Genomic DNA, 15,817 nt, shown 5'->3' on the forward strand with positions numbered 1-15,817 from the left:
TGCTTTTGGTCATAGCTTTTTATTCGCTTTGGTTATCAATTTGAAACATACACATGTACATGTACAATCACAAATCCCTAGAAAAGTCCACATATTGCATGCAAAATTCACACTTTCTTGCACAAGATGACAAGACTGCACTGCATGAAGTGGTTAAATAATGACATTAGAAATAGATGTGCATCTTATTATAATGTCGATGAACCCCAATGGCCCACAATTGCCGTATATGAAAACATGTATGTGCATAAACATTATACAGTGTGTCATATATTTTCACCCAAACACCAAAGCCCAATGACACACTTAATCAAGACACAAATAACGGTACATCTATTTACACATGCACTTTTCCAAATCAAATGTAATGCATGTTATATATATCACAACACAAACAATATTATGAAGTTCAGTAAACTGCTTTATAATATCAACTTACTATATATCATTGGACCTTTGGTCATACTTAACCCAACTTAATATCTCCATTGTATACCTTCCAGTCCTCTAAAGTAGGTACAAGAGCTAGGTTCACATTTTATTGCTTTTTCACGATTACATTCCACCTTGTCCCTACATGTTCTTGATGTTTGTCCAAGTTTGTCAAAGTTGAATAATATATTATGAACACCTGGATCGTGTGGTACATAGCAAACAAGGTCTCTTCATAAGTAATATCATCAGCCCCATATATCAACAGAACAAAATTTAATGGAAGAATCTTGAAATATTTGGAAATCTCATAGAAGCTAAGCAGACATGTACATGTATTTGTGGTATACATACTTCTCAACCAACTGCAAAGAGATGTAGAAACAGCTGTTGTATTTTAGAGACCACTTGTGCGTCTGTTCTTGGTTGAATTTGAACTAGAAGCCATAGTATCAAAATGGTACAAATAGTATAACTGTTACCCAAGATGTACTGTAAATGCAGAAATGTTCGCGGGGATTTAATTTCGCGGGAGAAAATGGAGTGTTTGCCATGGTTTTGAGTTCGCATTTGAAACAAGAGTAGCGCTACAGTCACACAATGGAACGGCTTTTCGATGTGGTTTTAAGTTTGTGGTAAAGACTTCATCGCGAAAACTGCGAACATAAAACCACCGCGAACATTTCTGCATTTACAGTAATACATCTTTCCTACATCCAGTCCGAATTTTCAGCTGTCTGCAGGAATGACTGACTGAATTGTGCCGAGGTAGGATAGTAATGCTGTAGGGTGAAAGGCACATACAGATTGCACCGGAAAACAGTTGGACCTCTTTGTCATCTTAGTTAGAGGCACAGCTGTGGAGGCTGTGGCATACTGCAAATCTATTTACTTTCGGTGGTTTTATTTTGCGGTAGAAAGGAAAAGGAGGTTTTCGCATTTTAAATTTGCATTTGAAGAAATTCTGTAGTAGAGTAGTAATACAATTGGAAACGCATATTAGAGGTGTCATAAATTCGCGGTGGAGAGGTCACTGTGAAAACTGCACCAAATCCTGTGCAAAATCCCTGAATCTCAGATGTGGCTTATATGAATGTGCATTTATTTATCATTGGCATGACAAATTGTTAGCTTGCAAATGAAGAACTCAAGTTTCAGCTCTTGCATTGTTTGCATTCAAAGGAGTCCAACTTCTAGTTTGATTGATACACATGTAACTTTGCTTATTTTGATTCATTCTGCAGGAAAAGGACAGGATGATGCTCAAAAAGAGGTGATAATCAACGCTTGTTTTAAATTACAGTTTGTAGTAGATTGAAATTGGCAAACGTCAGTGGCAACAATATGAGAGGTTTACTGACTTTTACAATACACACATATACCGGTATGGGAAGGATGGGGTATGTTTTAAAGTACTCTCTAGCCAGATTTTCATTTCTCGTTTTGGTGTATGTTTGTTTCCAGAAATAGCATGCAATTTTTTTTGCTCTTTGTCTGTACATGCTCATAGCCTCAAACAGACGGTAGTGGCTTCACCCTGTTTCTTCTCCTCAGGAAAAAGTCCATGAATTTTTCCTTAAAGTTTGTGTCCACCTTAGGCGGGGGGAAGGACAGACTCGCCCGCGGAACATCCACCCAATCCTCCATGATGAGGGGAGGGTGTGTTGGCTGCAGTACCGGAGGTAGCGTCAAGGGGGAGTTGCTGGCCCTCTTGACTGGAATCAGGCTCGTTTGGTTAGCCTGTTGTTTGCGTTGGAAACTTGGACTGAGTCTGACTGTGTGTGGTAGCTGGTGACTGACAGCGCCCTCTGTGAGAATGGGGCTGAGAGACAAGGGCGACACTTGGCTCTTCCTTCCGCTGCGCTCTCCTTGCGTCTTCCCGACCAACCGAATCTGATTTCCCTCCAAAACATTCAAGTACGTAACAACCTCCTTCTCTCTGACAACCTTTCCCACATTCGATGGCCCACCAGACAACGGCAGAGAAGTAGTCTTGTGTAAAGGCCTCTCTCCAACAGACGAGGGTAGCGAAGAAGTCTTGTGTAAAGGCCTCTTTGCTCGTAGATGTGACTGCGGTAAGAAACGGCCACTGTAGCAGGATCCGGAGTAGTTTGCACTGTATGTCCCTAGCGGGGGTCCTCCCGATGCACTTGTGAAAGTCGACCCGGTTGCATCACTACTAGAACTGTTGGGGGTGTCCGAGCCACCTTCGGAATTGTCCTCGTTACCCCCCGGGTTGGAATCATCCTTTGCCTTCGGTGCGTCCCCCTCCCCAACATTATTATCCACCTGGTTGTGTTTGCCCTCTAAGCTCACAACTATCACCGTGATGTTGTCTGAGGACCCATTGTCTTTGGCCATAGCTACGAGGTCTTTGGCAACTTGGTGGCGGCTCCCCTCGTTCTTGGTGATGCTGACCTGGATGGTGTCCGTGATCTGGCCCTGAGAGATGTGCTCCCAAAAGCCGTCGCAGCCCACGATCAGGTACTCCTCCGAGCCGTCTAAAGGCACTTTGGTGACGTCTGCTTCCCCACTTATGTATGGCTTTTCACTGGCATCTCCTGTGATGAAACATATAGGCATTTGATCACATCAGATATAGTAAGATGAAGGACTACCTTTTGACCTCGAAGTTTCAAAGCCCAAGTAACACCAAATAGTGTTAATGCATTTCTTTTCACAGTGGCATTATTTCACACTAAGAGGGAGAAAAGGAAGTTTTTGTCCTAAATAGTACAAAACATCAATTCTTTAACTTAATGTAAGGTATGTAAATAAACAAACTTTCTAAATTAAGTCTTTTTCTTTCTCAAAACATTTGTAGAGCTGTAGAAAAATACCTTTATGGACAAATATGACTTCCTTACAAAGACATTTGTCAACACAGACATCGTAACTAGAAGAAGCCATTTCATCATTGAAACTGTAATGCAAGGATCAGACTTTCTCACCTATTGCCCTGGACACAGACAAGTTTCCGTTGACTCGCCATGTGCCGTAGTGAACCACACAGCCCCCAAGGTCCTCTATCCTCTTCCGCTCATCCTGGAACACAAGCACGTTGGTTAACCTTTAGCACACTAAAGTAGTGGTTTGGCACCCCATTCCCCTTTGGTTACAGTGTTAGGCAGCAGGGAGAAGGTTAAACATTTATCACATATCAGATGTGTGGCGTCAAATGGCCGAGTGGCTAGGCTAGTGGACACGTTATCACAGGTTTGATTCCTGGCATTCCTGGCTAGACGTTGTGTCCTTGGGAGAGGCACCTTAGACAACTTTCCTCACTCCAACCATGTGTAAAAATGAGCATCTGACTTCGGTTGGAGAGGTAAAAGGTAAAATGATGTACAATCTTAAAAGAAAATACACAAGATTTGGAATGATATGGACAATACAATGCCAATCATTAAAAAATGACATATAATCAACGGAAAGTTTGTCACTTCTTGTAGTTCCTAGTGGCTCATAGGTCAGCAAATTGCCTTGCTGTTTCTATAGCAGGGTATATCTTTACAGGGAGGGATTGCTAGCCCTTCCCCTTTAACGTGCTCGAACACGGGACCCCCATGTTACGTCCCTTCCGTAAGACTGGTGCAGCCCTAACCGAGATACAATGCTCAGGATTTGAACCAGGGTCTCCCAGTTACCAGCTATATATTGGAGCCAGGAGCTCAACTGTGAGACTGCTACCAGTTGAGCTACAGGGGCATCCCTTTGAGAATCACTACACACTCCCAACAACTTCTGTACCATAAAATTCTTCACACAATGGCCTGTGAGATGCCTACTTCTCTCTCTGGTTTGTGTGCGTCCATGATCTCCAGACAACTCTCCTTCCTGATGACCATGGCTGAGCTGTCCCCACACCAGGACACGTACAGGGTGCTGCCTCGGATCAGCGCAATCACAGCAGTCGAACCACTCCTCAGGCCCTAACGGGTGATAGCAAGATCAAACATTTGTATTGGATCATTGTCTACCACAATACATTGTTCATTCATGTATCAAATACTAATGTAAATTCATTTTTTGCAGGGACCTCGTTTCCAGAAGGGTTAAGGAGGTTTTCGATGCGTTTTCAGCTTGCGGTCGAATCAAAATTCTGTAGTAGTCATAGTAGTCATATGGAAATGCATGTTCGGTGTATCGTGAACTCACGGTGGAGAAGTCAGTGCAAAAATGAAACCACCACATTCATTTAAAACGCAGCCCAACTAAATCATGGTTCTAGCAGCCCTTGTAGTGGTGAGGCAGAGAGGGGCTCCAAAGAGCCCTCAAAAGTGAGACTTTGAGTTACGCAAAGTAATCAAATACAAGAAAGGTATCGATAACACTCAAATGTGCAGATGAGATTTAATTTTCTTCTTCTTCTCTACTGCTTAGCCTCATTATCTATGAGATTATCAGAAGTGTAAATGTGAGGTTCTTGCTATACAATATATAAGACCACAGAATTATTACGTACAATCATCAGGCATGCAAATGTGACCAGACCAAACCTATCCTAGATGTAAAAACAAATTACTCCAAATCATTACCTCACGTTTGGCCTTCTCACAAAATTTGGCGTCTATAGCAAGGTTGGATTCCCTGAGTGCAGTTTCCACGTCGTCATGGAAATTGGGGTGTCTGACGATGTTGACGTAGAGATGGGCAGCAGTGTAGTTGGCAGCATCGATGCCTCCATGGCCATCGAACACTCCATACAAGCACTGTTCTTCTTGGTCCTAGTGAACAAAACAATGACAAAAAAACATGTTGCAAGATCATTTCTTCATCAGTGCTTGGATTTAGCGGTAGTTAACAAGACAAAACAAAGAGCAATTAAAAGTATATATACACTAAAAGAGGATAAGCAGGAATTGAAGGGAGCAGGTTTTTACGTTGAAGAAGGCTGTAAAACAACAGTTGCAGAAACCATGAGTGTATACTATTTTGTACTACTCAAAAACAATCTTTTTCATAACAGAACAAGAATTGTAGTCACTTATCTTAAGAAATTTCAGTACACTTTATTTGCTGCAATATACAGTAAATTCTTTTTTTTTGCAGGGACTCAATTTCACAGGAGAAGGAGAACGGAGGTTTTCAAGTTCGCAGTTGAAACGATTCTGTGGTAAATACAATGGAAACACAAACTTTTCAAGATCTACACCAGCCAGAATTAAGGAGTTCTTCCTTACCTTTAGGTTAAAGAGGAAGTTGAGATCAGGAACTCTGAGGTGGCGGTCCTCCATTCTCCTGCGTGTGTTTTTGATGCTGCAGAGTGACGACTCTGGTAAGGACTTCCTACAGGGCTGCAGGCTTGGCAGGCCATCACTGCTCCATTCATTGCACAGCCCCCGTATTCTGTTGAATGCTGCTCTGGCCAATCTTTCAGCTTCAAGTTCTGAAACAAATCGAAGAAATAACTTAACAATACAACTCTCCATATAGTGCAAGAACAAAATCCACCACGTTAAAGATGGATTGACAGCATAAGCCATAAGGGAAGTCTTCCACATTCTCAACCTAGACAGTGTTGAACCATAGGACAGAGGCACCTGGCGGTCCGCAAACCAGCCACAAGATCTATGTGCAAGCACGTCTACCTCTCGCGATATGGGGAACAACAGACAATGAAATGGATAGTGAGTGAATGTGAGCGTGTGATATTTAACAGAAAATGCATTGACAACTGGCGTTGGTGTGCACAGAATGTTACGTTTGAGTACACAGAAACCAGGGAGTTCCCAAAGGAAACTTACGAGGTTGTTGTTGGTCCTCTTCCTGCTCCTCCTCAGGCTGCTTGTAGTACTGGGTCAGGTCCTGGGAGAGAAACTCGTCCACCGTGTGTCTGGCAAGGGCAGCCGCAAGGAGCCACGGAGCAGCACTGGAGAGAGATAGGCAAACATTTAATACTGGACATGTTGTTGTTTACATTGTGACACATAGTCATACTATAGGTCAGAAACTTTCTTTGATGTTTCTGTAGCAGGTTGTATTTTTACAGTGAGGGGCTGCTAGCCCTTCCCCTCAAACGACCCTTCCGAAAGACATGTGCAGCCCCAGCTGAGATATCCATCCCAGGATTTGAATCAGGATCTCCCAGTTACCAATCTACCAGTTGAGCTTACAGGGACATCACTAATACTGGACATACTGTGGTCCATATTTTGGGTCATTTTAACATATAGGACTTTATATGAGAGTTAAGACACAAATATACATGTACATGTATATTCATTAGACTGGGATGTTCTGTGCTCTGGTATACTTGATATGTTGACTTCTGAATGCTGTAGTATTTGCACCATTGCCAAAAAGTCTTCTTCTTTGTAAGGACATGAGGCACAGTCTGAGACAGTGAGTTTTACTCAGGCCTGCGTCATCTCAGCCTTGCCTATTAAACTCTATATACAGCTTCTAAGCAACAGCTCTCTTCTAAGTCATCAACCAACTGAAAGCTCCCACATTTCCAAACACTGCAAGTAGTGCATGCGAAAGTCAATATACACAAGCGAGCTGGCTAAGGTGGGGGGCAGTGTCTGCAGTGACAGTGTGACGTGACAACTCATTCTTCACATTTGAATACCAATTTGTTCAAAATAACACAGTTAAAGCAAACACATTAGAAGCAAACTACAGGCAAACAGCCATACACAATATTTCAAAGTTTGACTATCATTCATAATCATAGTACATAAGCAACAGTTTGTTATTTGTTGGAAAACATCTTTGTTTACCATGAGTTTCTCACTTGAAGCCTCTTTTTTTTACAACAGCACACCAACTAATTCTTAGTAGACACCTTCATGTTTAGATAGACTGAAGGCTGCAAAAAGTTAAAGCAGATGAAAGATTCTCCAAATCTAAAGATATACATTGTACTGAGTTAACAACAAAATTCTTTATACTCCTTGTGATTGCCATTGGCTTAGCAACAAGGGTTTGACTATATGTGTTCTCTGTAAATGCAATAACTGTCAAGTACTTTTCTGTTCTTGGAAACACAGGACTTGCCATATCTACTTACTTGGAAGACAGCTCCTTAGATTGACTGTTTGGTTTTGTCTCACAGATAAACCTATGTGTACATAATGGTAATACTTTAACCAATCCACAAACAATTAATCACACTGGGCCCACCAAGAAACCACCCTAGCCTGTGTTACACAATCTCTCGTTGTCGGGGGGCTTATTTTTGATTATTGGGCCTTCTAGAGGCCTGGTCAGTGGAATGGCTACTAGAACTTAGTAAAAGCGTGATTCAGTCAGGATAGAAAACACTCTAGCCTCTAGGGCAGACTAAAGAGTGCAAGCACTGACTGAAGAATGTGTTGAAGACATGACAGAGGGGGAAAACGTCTTATTAATGCTTTACTAGATCTAAGAATTTTGGATAATAACATTCAATGTTTAACATTACACACAGCTTACCAAATACTTATCAAGGCATTGCAACATATTGCCTATTTAAGAACCCATTTTACTCCTAACCTTTTGACCCCAAGAAGCTCAATGCTTACCCTGAGCAAGCAAAACTACCCATGGTGAAAGGAAAACAACTTGTCAGCACCAACAGACTGGATAAATGGAGCTGTACCAGTGATTCCTATTCTAATTTCTATCTATGTGTTTTTATCAGCCTTGGTTTGTAGGTTGCTTTGCAACAAGGGTTACTGTAGATTGTAGAATTCATCTATTGTCACAGGGACTTAATTTCGTGGTAGAAAGGGAAAGGAAGTTGTCGCTGGTATTTCATGGTTGAAACAATTCTGTAGTGTTGTTGTCGAAATACATATTCAAAATGTCTTGAATTCAACATGGATAGGTCACCTCAAGAACTGCAAAATACATACGGGAAGGAGGAATACCTCCTTCTGGGAGTATTGGGAATGCATTTGTTTGCGCGTTCGCAGTTATAACTCACGATCCCGTTGTCGCATTGGTGTGTAACTTGGCATATCGTTTGCCTGGTTCGGCGTGGTGATGCACAATGTCTTTGTTACGCCGTAACTACTTTTATCTTCAATGCAATATCGAAATTGCACCCCTATAATTAATGGTAAGGGCCACTGCCTTGGCATAGCGACCATGTTATAACCCGTTACGCTTGACTGCAATACTTCAGGCAGATACGGGGTACGAAAATTTCCTACTTGCTATGATCGTATAGTCACTGTTACATTGTAAAATAGACAACGTGCATCACCACACGCAGCCTAGCTAGCGATATACCAAGTTACATACCAATGCGGCAACGGGAATTGTGAGTTTTCGCTGCGAACATGTGCCGAGTGAGCTTCAGTCTGTGTATTAAGTATGCCGTGTACAATCGCAGGTCGCATACTAGTAGTTTGGCGCACGAGACGGCCGTCGCACTTTTACGCACAGTGTGAAAATGGGATATCTCTGGACCTTCAAACTTCTCACACTTGTAGTTTGTAATACGGAGGCCGTGACAATATAAAACGTTTACGCAGGGGATGAAAGATTGTTAAGATATCTCTCTCAGAATAGTGCGCGCAGGCCGCGGCCAGACTGTGTCACTTCCGGGTGTTTTCAAAGATCCGGTGACCTTTGACCGTCGAGAATGTTACGATAATACAAATAGGCCGATAGCTATAGATCAGGCATGCCTGCAATAAATTGTGGAAAGAGGATTTACTGCATATTTGTGATTTCTGAAACATTTTAGTTGTAAGGCTGAATGGTTCGTTGATCTTCAAAAGAAGCCATCTAGATCTAAATTTGTGACTTTTCCCGGAATTTCTAGATCCTATCTGTGCCATGTTGTAAAAACGTACTTTTCAGCAGGCTGACCCCTCCTGTATTGAAAGAAAAAGATAAATCAACACATTTTCTTTACTTGCTATAAAACACTACTTGGACTGTACAGAGATGCAATTTGTGTGGGTCAATATTTTTACTTCTTTAATTACCGCTTATCAAAAATGCACTTTTCACATAGTCTCTACCAGACTAACTACGCCAGGGTTTCACTTGCAGGCTCCGTCCTAAACGGGCGAAATATGATCGTCACTGTGGACTGACTCTACTGGCTAATTATTCATACGCCCGTAAGAGGGCCTGGTGGAGGCTACTTTTCACACCTGGCACCACATACAATCCACGATTCCGTTGCTGAATGGGTATGTTAAGTTAGCCTGAGTGTCATACTGTTTCAGTTCCAGGCTCTAGAAATAAATTGTCTGTGATTCCACACCTTACATCAAGATCCATTTGCTTACAGCTGAGCAGGTCACTAGCAAAGGAAATGAACAAACACCTCACCCAAAATTTACAGACTATAAATACTTCACGGAGAATTGTGTCCTACGGACTCTTGTTTTTTTTCGACTCAAAGTCCGCCCGGTACGTTCTTATTTTAGACGGTACGTTTATTTTTTTTTTCAGAATCATGATCAGGGAATTGGGATAAAATGTCGGTGCAGTACTCAAAATACCCGGCACAAGCACAATTTGCTTGTCGCAACTCATTTCTAACTCCTGGTAGCGCCGTGTGCAACCTAGATTTTGAGCTTTAGAACTCTATTTTGCGAGAATTTGTAGAAAAAATTGGGCCGAGGAAGCTCGAGCGCTAACTCACAGTCACCGGTACCACACACGCACACACACGCGCGCGCTATCACTCTCAGAAAATACGCCAAATTTTCAATTGAATCTCGGAACTCGCCGTCCAACCAAATAAAACAAAGAGTTACCGATACTTTTTAATTCTTTTGTACCCATAGTCAACCTGTTTTGATGTGTCTGAAAGGCAAAAATCAGTCCGAAAATAGGGCAGCGCTCGGCGAGGATACGAGTAAACAAACAAGATGGCGACTGTTTCTGTCCAAACCCCGCTAAATCTCGCGATACCGCGCGAGAGAATGACAACGCCACCTAGCTACATTGGTAAACATTGCAGTTCAATAATTCCAGGATCGTATTCCAGTGAATATTTCAATTATTTCTACGGGCAAAATTAAGTTATTGTTTTGCTGTTTTTGCTACATTGTGAATTTTCTAAGCTGAAAAGTTTTTACCTTTTTTTTCTTCAATTTTCTTTTTAAAATTTTTTATTCTTTTTAAACTTGTAATATTACGAGTTTTTGTGTCAACAACTGACTATATACTAAGTATACATACTAGTATGTAGAGTAGAGTATAGAGTTACTAAGATTTTTATTCAGCCAGGTAAGAAAGTCTCTCAGATTTATCAAATTGCAGGTAGATTTTTCCAACATGCAATTTTGCATGTAACCAAAAAAATGACTGCAGTTACTTTGGAACTAGACAGCCTTCTTGTTTTACGTTGTAACAATGATTATATTTCCAAACTAGAAGTGTCAAAGGATTTTTTGGCTTTATCTGCTGTCCATTAATACCCCTAATTGCAAATAACAGTGTCAAAGATGCACACACATGAGAACACGTATTAGTAAATAGACATAGCTTACATGTCAATTTTGACATTTTCCGGGGGGTACTTTTATTCCAGGGGGTACTTTTATTAGATTTGGAAGATTTTTCCGGGGGGTACTTATATTCCAGGGGGTACTTCTATTTGAGAGGTTAGAGTACTAGTATAGCCGATATAACCGCCCTTAATTGTAACACGCCAGCTTTGCAGGCACGAAGCACGACAGCAGCTGGTTATATTACACCGAACGACCTAACCTTTGCACAGCTATAGCTGCAAGCATTGGTACAAGTTAGCCCTAAGCTAAAAAAGAAATTACCAATGCTAAGGAAATAGATCCAGGACAGAAATTTACAAACATGTACAACTATTACAAGTATAAATCCTTTGTAGGAAACTATACATCTTGGCAGAGTGCTTTTTCTAGTTATATATTGACCCAGCATGGCAGTTATACTATCACTTCATACCGTAATTGGCAAAGACAAAGGCTTAACTTCCCATAGCAACCGACCAACACACTGTTGCTGGCTTAAAGCTAAGGCCAATGTTTTGCAACAGTAGCTTTGTAGCTTAAGCTAATAGCTGTAGATGTCTAACTTTATCAATTAAACTTATTGCGTTAGATTGACAAGTTGATGAGAGAGATAAGGAAACTCTTTTACTTCAGAGTTATAGATCTATTTCTGGAAAAATACACTGACTATAAACTTTGATCTGAATGAAATACAACTTAATGAAGTCTGAATGTAAACAACCTTATCTGAAACCTTACAGTGTATACACAAAGAATGAATCAGATTGGATTTCTAGCATGTAAGAACAATACAGTTAGACCATGCAGGTGTAGACTGTGATCGAATGGGCCAAGAATGTTTTTTAAAAACAAAATTAGAGAGTCCAGCCCAGATCTGAACTTGGCACCAGCAACTGGCATATACTGCACTATCATTCATTTTTGCAGGGGCTTAATCTTATGGTAGATGGGGAAAGGAGATTTTCAAGGTGGTTTATATTGGAAACACACATCCAGTCACAGAGACTTTGCAGTCACAGTGAAAAATTTCAAGATTTACAGTAAGCTAAATTATTTTCGCGGTGACCTTCACGACACCGCAAACATTTATTACTGTACTAGACAACTACTTCAACTGCAAATTCAAAACACCATGAAAACTGCCTTTTCCCTCCTACCACAAAATAAAAACACAGAGTACTGTAAATTTTCTATTTTGTTCGCGCTAAGGTGAAAATGGAGTGTTCCCGGTGGTTTTTAGTTCGCGGCAGCACCATATTTACATACTGCTATAGTATTGGACAAAAATGTTTGCGGTGGCTTTAAGTTCAAGGTAAAACGGTTGCAGTGAAAACCGTGAACATAAAACCACTGCAAACATTTCTGTATTTACAGTTGAATGAGTTTACAGTAAATGAAACAGTTGGAGGCAGCTTCAGATAATCTGCATATTTTCTGTGACACATACGTGTAGTTATTTCTCCTCTGTCAAGTGGAATTTCTAAGTACAAGCACACACTATTTGATAACAACCTCCTGGCAAACCGTGGCCTGGCAACTATCAGCCATATAAGCTGATATGAGAGCTAACAGCTGCAAGTACTCGCAATAATACGTTTATTGCAAATTCATGCCCGTAGGCTAATTACATGTTGACAACAATGTTGAAGTAAAAACATAAAGTAAAACATAAGGCATACATGTGGTACAAGATCATACTAAATTGCTAATCTACAATAAGTTTCTATATCTTCGGTACTAACGCGGGGTTTGATTTCTTCTTTGAAAGCAGTGGAAAATAAAAAGTCCAATGATGAGTGGGTCGGATGATTTAATAAAGCGCAAGCCAGGAACACCTGTTTGATTTAGCCAGCATAAGATGATAAGGGATTAGGAATAAGTTTCAGTGACTTTGCTTCCCGTTGCTTTTGCCAAGTATAGAAATGGTGCCTCTAACATGATAGTAGATGTAGTGTGTGTTATATTGTTGCAATGGAAAGTCGAAACAAGATTCTCAATGTTTTCAAACTTAGACTAATGTTCAATAAACAATTACAAAATGAATTATCTTTTGGACTTACTTCTAAGTTCCAGGGCTGTCTCCAGGACAGAAATTTGCTTGTTGGGACGGAAAAAAATTTCACCCTATCCGTCCCAAAAATGGGAATTTCATGACATAAAATTGATGAAAATGCATTTTTGTAGGTATAAAACGACAGATCTAACAACGAAAATTAAAACATTGGCTTTCCAACATTGAGAGGGACAAAAAAAAAATTAAAGCCGGAGACAGCCCTGCTTCTAACTAATCGCTAAAATGCCCAGAATGAACTTTTTATGACTAGAACATTTGACTCGATTTTGAGTGACAGATAAATTTTACAATATGCAGGATGGTGAAGTCAGACAGCCTTACACGAAACGAAGATGGACAGATGAATGACGCATTATCTTTTGAACACTAATGTATCCTGCTCAAAGTCTGCCGATGAAATGACAGGCAATTAACATACAGATGCACCAATCAATGTAACACTAGGGCTCGAAATAGCGTCCGCATATGCAGTTTAATGCTGCGGGTGAATTTAGAGTTGTGCAGGCATTTCTGATGTCTACCTGAACCTGGACTTTGTTTGACTTTGCGGACGCCAAATTTTCTCAACTTACGTGTTTTTTTGTGGTTATGACATATCAAGAAGAATGCAACATGGTGTATGCCGCATATCACTTTCATGGTGGTTTTATTTCGCGGAGAGAAACTGACGTTTTCGCGATACATGTATTTCAAATTCATGGTTAAAACAATTTTGTAATACAGTAGTCATACAAGGGAGATATATGACTTTGCGGTCTAGAGTCACAGTAAAAATGGAAAAAACAAAACCACTGCATAAGTTTCGAGAGTTCACAGTACTAGTTTACAAAGTTTCAAGTGATTGTTTGCTGCACTGATTAATTGTTACCACTTGCAAAATGCTGGTAAATGCAAGAAATGAAACGGTGTCCTTACAGTTTTCATTTTGATTCATACTTGGCGTAAAATCTACTTTCCTAGCAGAGTGATGCAGGAAAGATTTGTCGAAGGTATTTTTTCATGTCATCTACATCAGTGCATGTATGCAGAAAAAAGTATTTTGAGCCCTGACAGCGGTATTCAGACTCAGAGGAATCATCTAACGTTTGGCGTCACAGACAGGATTGTAGCTAGACCATCGAAGGACCCACAGACAAGTATGATTGACACAGAGGACAACAGGACAGGGAAGACCAAGGCAAGGGAACACCAGGCCATGACGGCAGCAGAACACGAGGATATAGGATGGGTGACAAGACCAGCTGAGTCAGGCAAGCCAAGTACGTTCATACATAAGTCTGCCTATTGTGTAGAGAGAGGAAAAACATGGAATGCACCCCTTGCACGATTGCCGGAAATATCATACAGCTAATTTAGTAATTGCTTGACGTCAGCAGATAGATGAAGCCTTTTGAAGTCTCAATGATGACTGTCTAGCTGCCCTTTTTCCCAGGGAGACAATAAAAGATGTAAGGAACACATAGCTATAGTCAGTCTGCCTTTAGAGACCAGTGCCAGAGAGAGGAAATGCTCTTTTCTCTGGGTCTTTGTTGACTGATCATCAATACCTTGCCAGTCTTCGCAGCAGCAGCATCTACCCTCAGTTACAACTTACACAAGGAAGGTACGTTTTTATTGATTTACTCAGGTTTAATGGTTGTTCTGTGAAGTTCAACATTAAAACTTAAGGTAGGCTTAGCTTTAGGAACAAGTGGTCACATCGCTTTATCATTAGAAGAAATCTTTTCCATCAAGATTTGACACCATTGCAAGCAGACAGTACAACTTCAAGCACAACTTCAAGTACACGGAAAAAAATCAAACGTAACCACTTCAATGCCGTTGAAGTTGTAAAATTGTTGTTGTTCATATCCATGGCTAGTTACTTAAATCCATGAAGCACCAGACCATACAGTAGCCATCTGTCGATAATTTGTTTCTGGTGCGACTCCAGGAATGGCCTTTAAAGTTAAACCTATCTATCATTTACCTATCTATCATTGATTTAGTAGCTCCCACCTTAAAACTAATGATAGTTATTTTATAGCAAGTACATTGCCTGCACGCAGTTCTGAACACAATGTCATCAGTTTTTTGTTCTGAAAATCGATGTGTAATTTGGAACCATTATTACACTTTGAAGCTTACATGCATATCTATAGGCTACAAATTTACAACTTCAATATTCTGCTAAGAACCAATTCTGCAATAATGACCACCTGGCCATTGTGACCACTTTCTGGTGGTCCCTTCAATTTTCTTTCCTAGACATAAGCATTGAGAATCCTGTTTATTGTCCGAAGGCACCTGTCTACTGTCAGTGACAGGTCCCCATTTTCTTAAGTCCATTGAGTGGTCACAAAAGACAGCTGATTATCACCTGTAGTAAGACACAACAGACAGACTAGCCTTAAGCATCGTACTTCTTTAATATACCTCTTTTCTCCTTTGCGAGGGAAGACCCAGTTTACAGACTGGCGAAACAATCACAGTCACCTTAAGGGCACCATCTTATCAGATGTTTGGTAATCATTAGGTTTTATGTTTACCCGACCCCGAGGGCATTCTATCCATGGAGACACGATGCTAGGACATGCAATTTTGTACAACTGCAATCAAACGAACTGAACCTAAAAATACCACAGGATTTTCTATAGACTGGATGGTCTAAGTGGGTCATGTGGATTATCCTCACACCATCATGACAACAGCTAACATCTGTCATCATTAATGTTTGTTGGTAACTACTAATAGGTGTGATAAACCAAGGCAGCTGTAGCGATAATAACATGAAGTAAAATTAACAATATGTTCATTCCCTGTGTGACCGGTAAGCACTTAGATGGGTGTCTGCGAAACATCAAAACAAAACTGCCGGGAGGGCTAA

General features: G+C 40.7%; 2 protein-coding genes across 2 annotated transcripts in view; one reads left to right on the forward strand and one right to left on the reverse strand.

Annotated features, from left to right (window-relative positions):
* Nucleotides 1–15,817, reverse strand: part of LOC136440394 (protein phosphatase 1F-like) — a 19,113-nt gene continuing 3,296 nt past the window's right edge. Inside the window, exons 2-7 of the mRNA XM_066436420.1 lie at nt 6,180–6,304; nt 5,616–5,821; nt 4,971–5,159; nt 4,221–4,364; nt 3,384–3,477; nt 1–2,993 (exon numbers count right to left, since the gene is read on the reverse strand). Of these exons, the coding sequence (XP_066292517.1) occupies nt 1,945–2,993; nt 3,384–3,477; nt 4,221–4,364; nt 4,971–5,159; nt 5,616–5,821; nt 6,180–6,304 (1,807 nt within the window). The 3' untranslated portion in view covers nt 1–1,944. The remainder of the gene's footprint in view (nt 2,994–3,383; nt 3,478–4,220; nt 4,365–4,970; nt 5,160–5,615; nt 5,822–6,179; nt 6,305–15,817) is intronic.
* Nucleotides 14,008–15,817, forward strand: part of LOC136440416 (uncharacterized) — a 17,649-nt gene continuing 15,839 nt past the window's right edge. The window contains exon 1 of the mRNA XM_066436456.1: nt 14,008–14,210. Coding sequence (XP_066292553.1) covers nt 14,090–14,210 — 121 coding nt within the window. The 5' untranslated portion in view covers nt 14,008–14,089. The remainder of the gene's footprint in view (nt 14,211–15,817) is intronic.

This window comes from Branchiostoma lanceolatum, chromosome 1 (assembly GCF_035083965.1).
Source record: "Branchiostoma lanceolatum isolate klBraLanc5 chromosome 1, klBraLanc5.hap2, whole genome shotgun sequence".
Classification (NCBI taxonomy): Eukaryota; Metazoa; Chordata; class Leptocardii; order Amphioxiformes; family Branchiostomatidae; genus Branchiostoma; species Branchiostoma lanceolatum.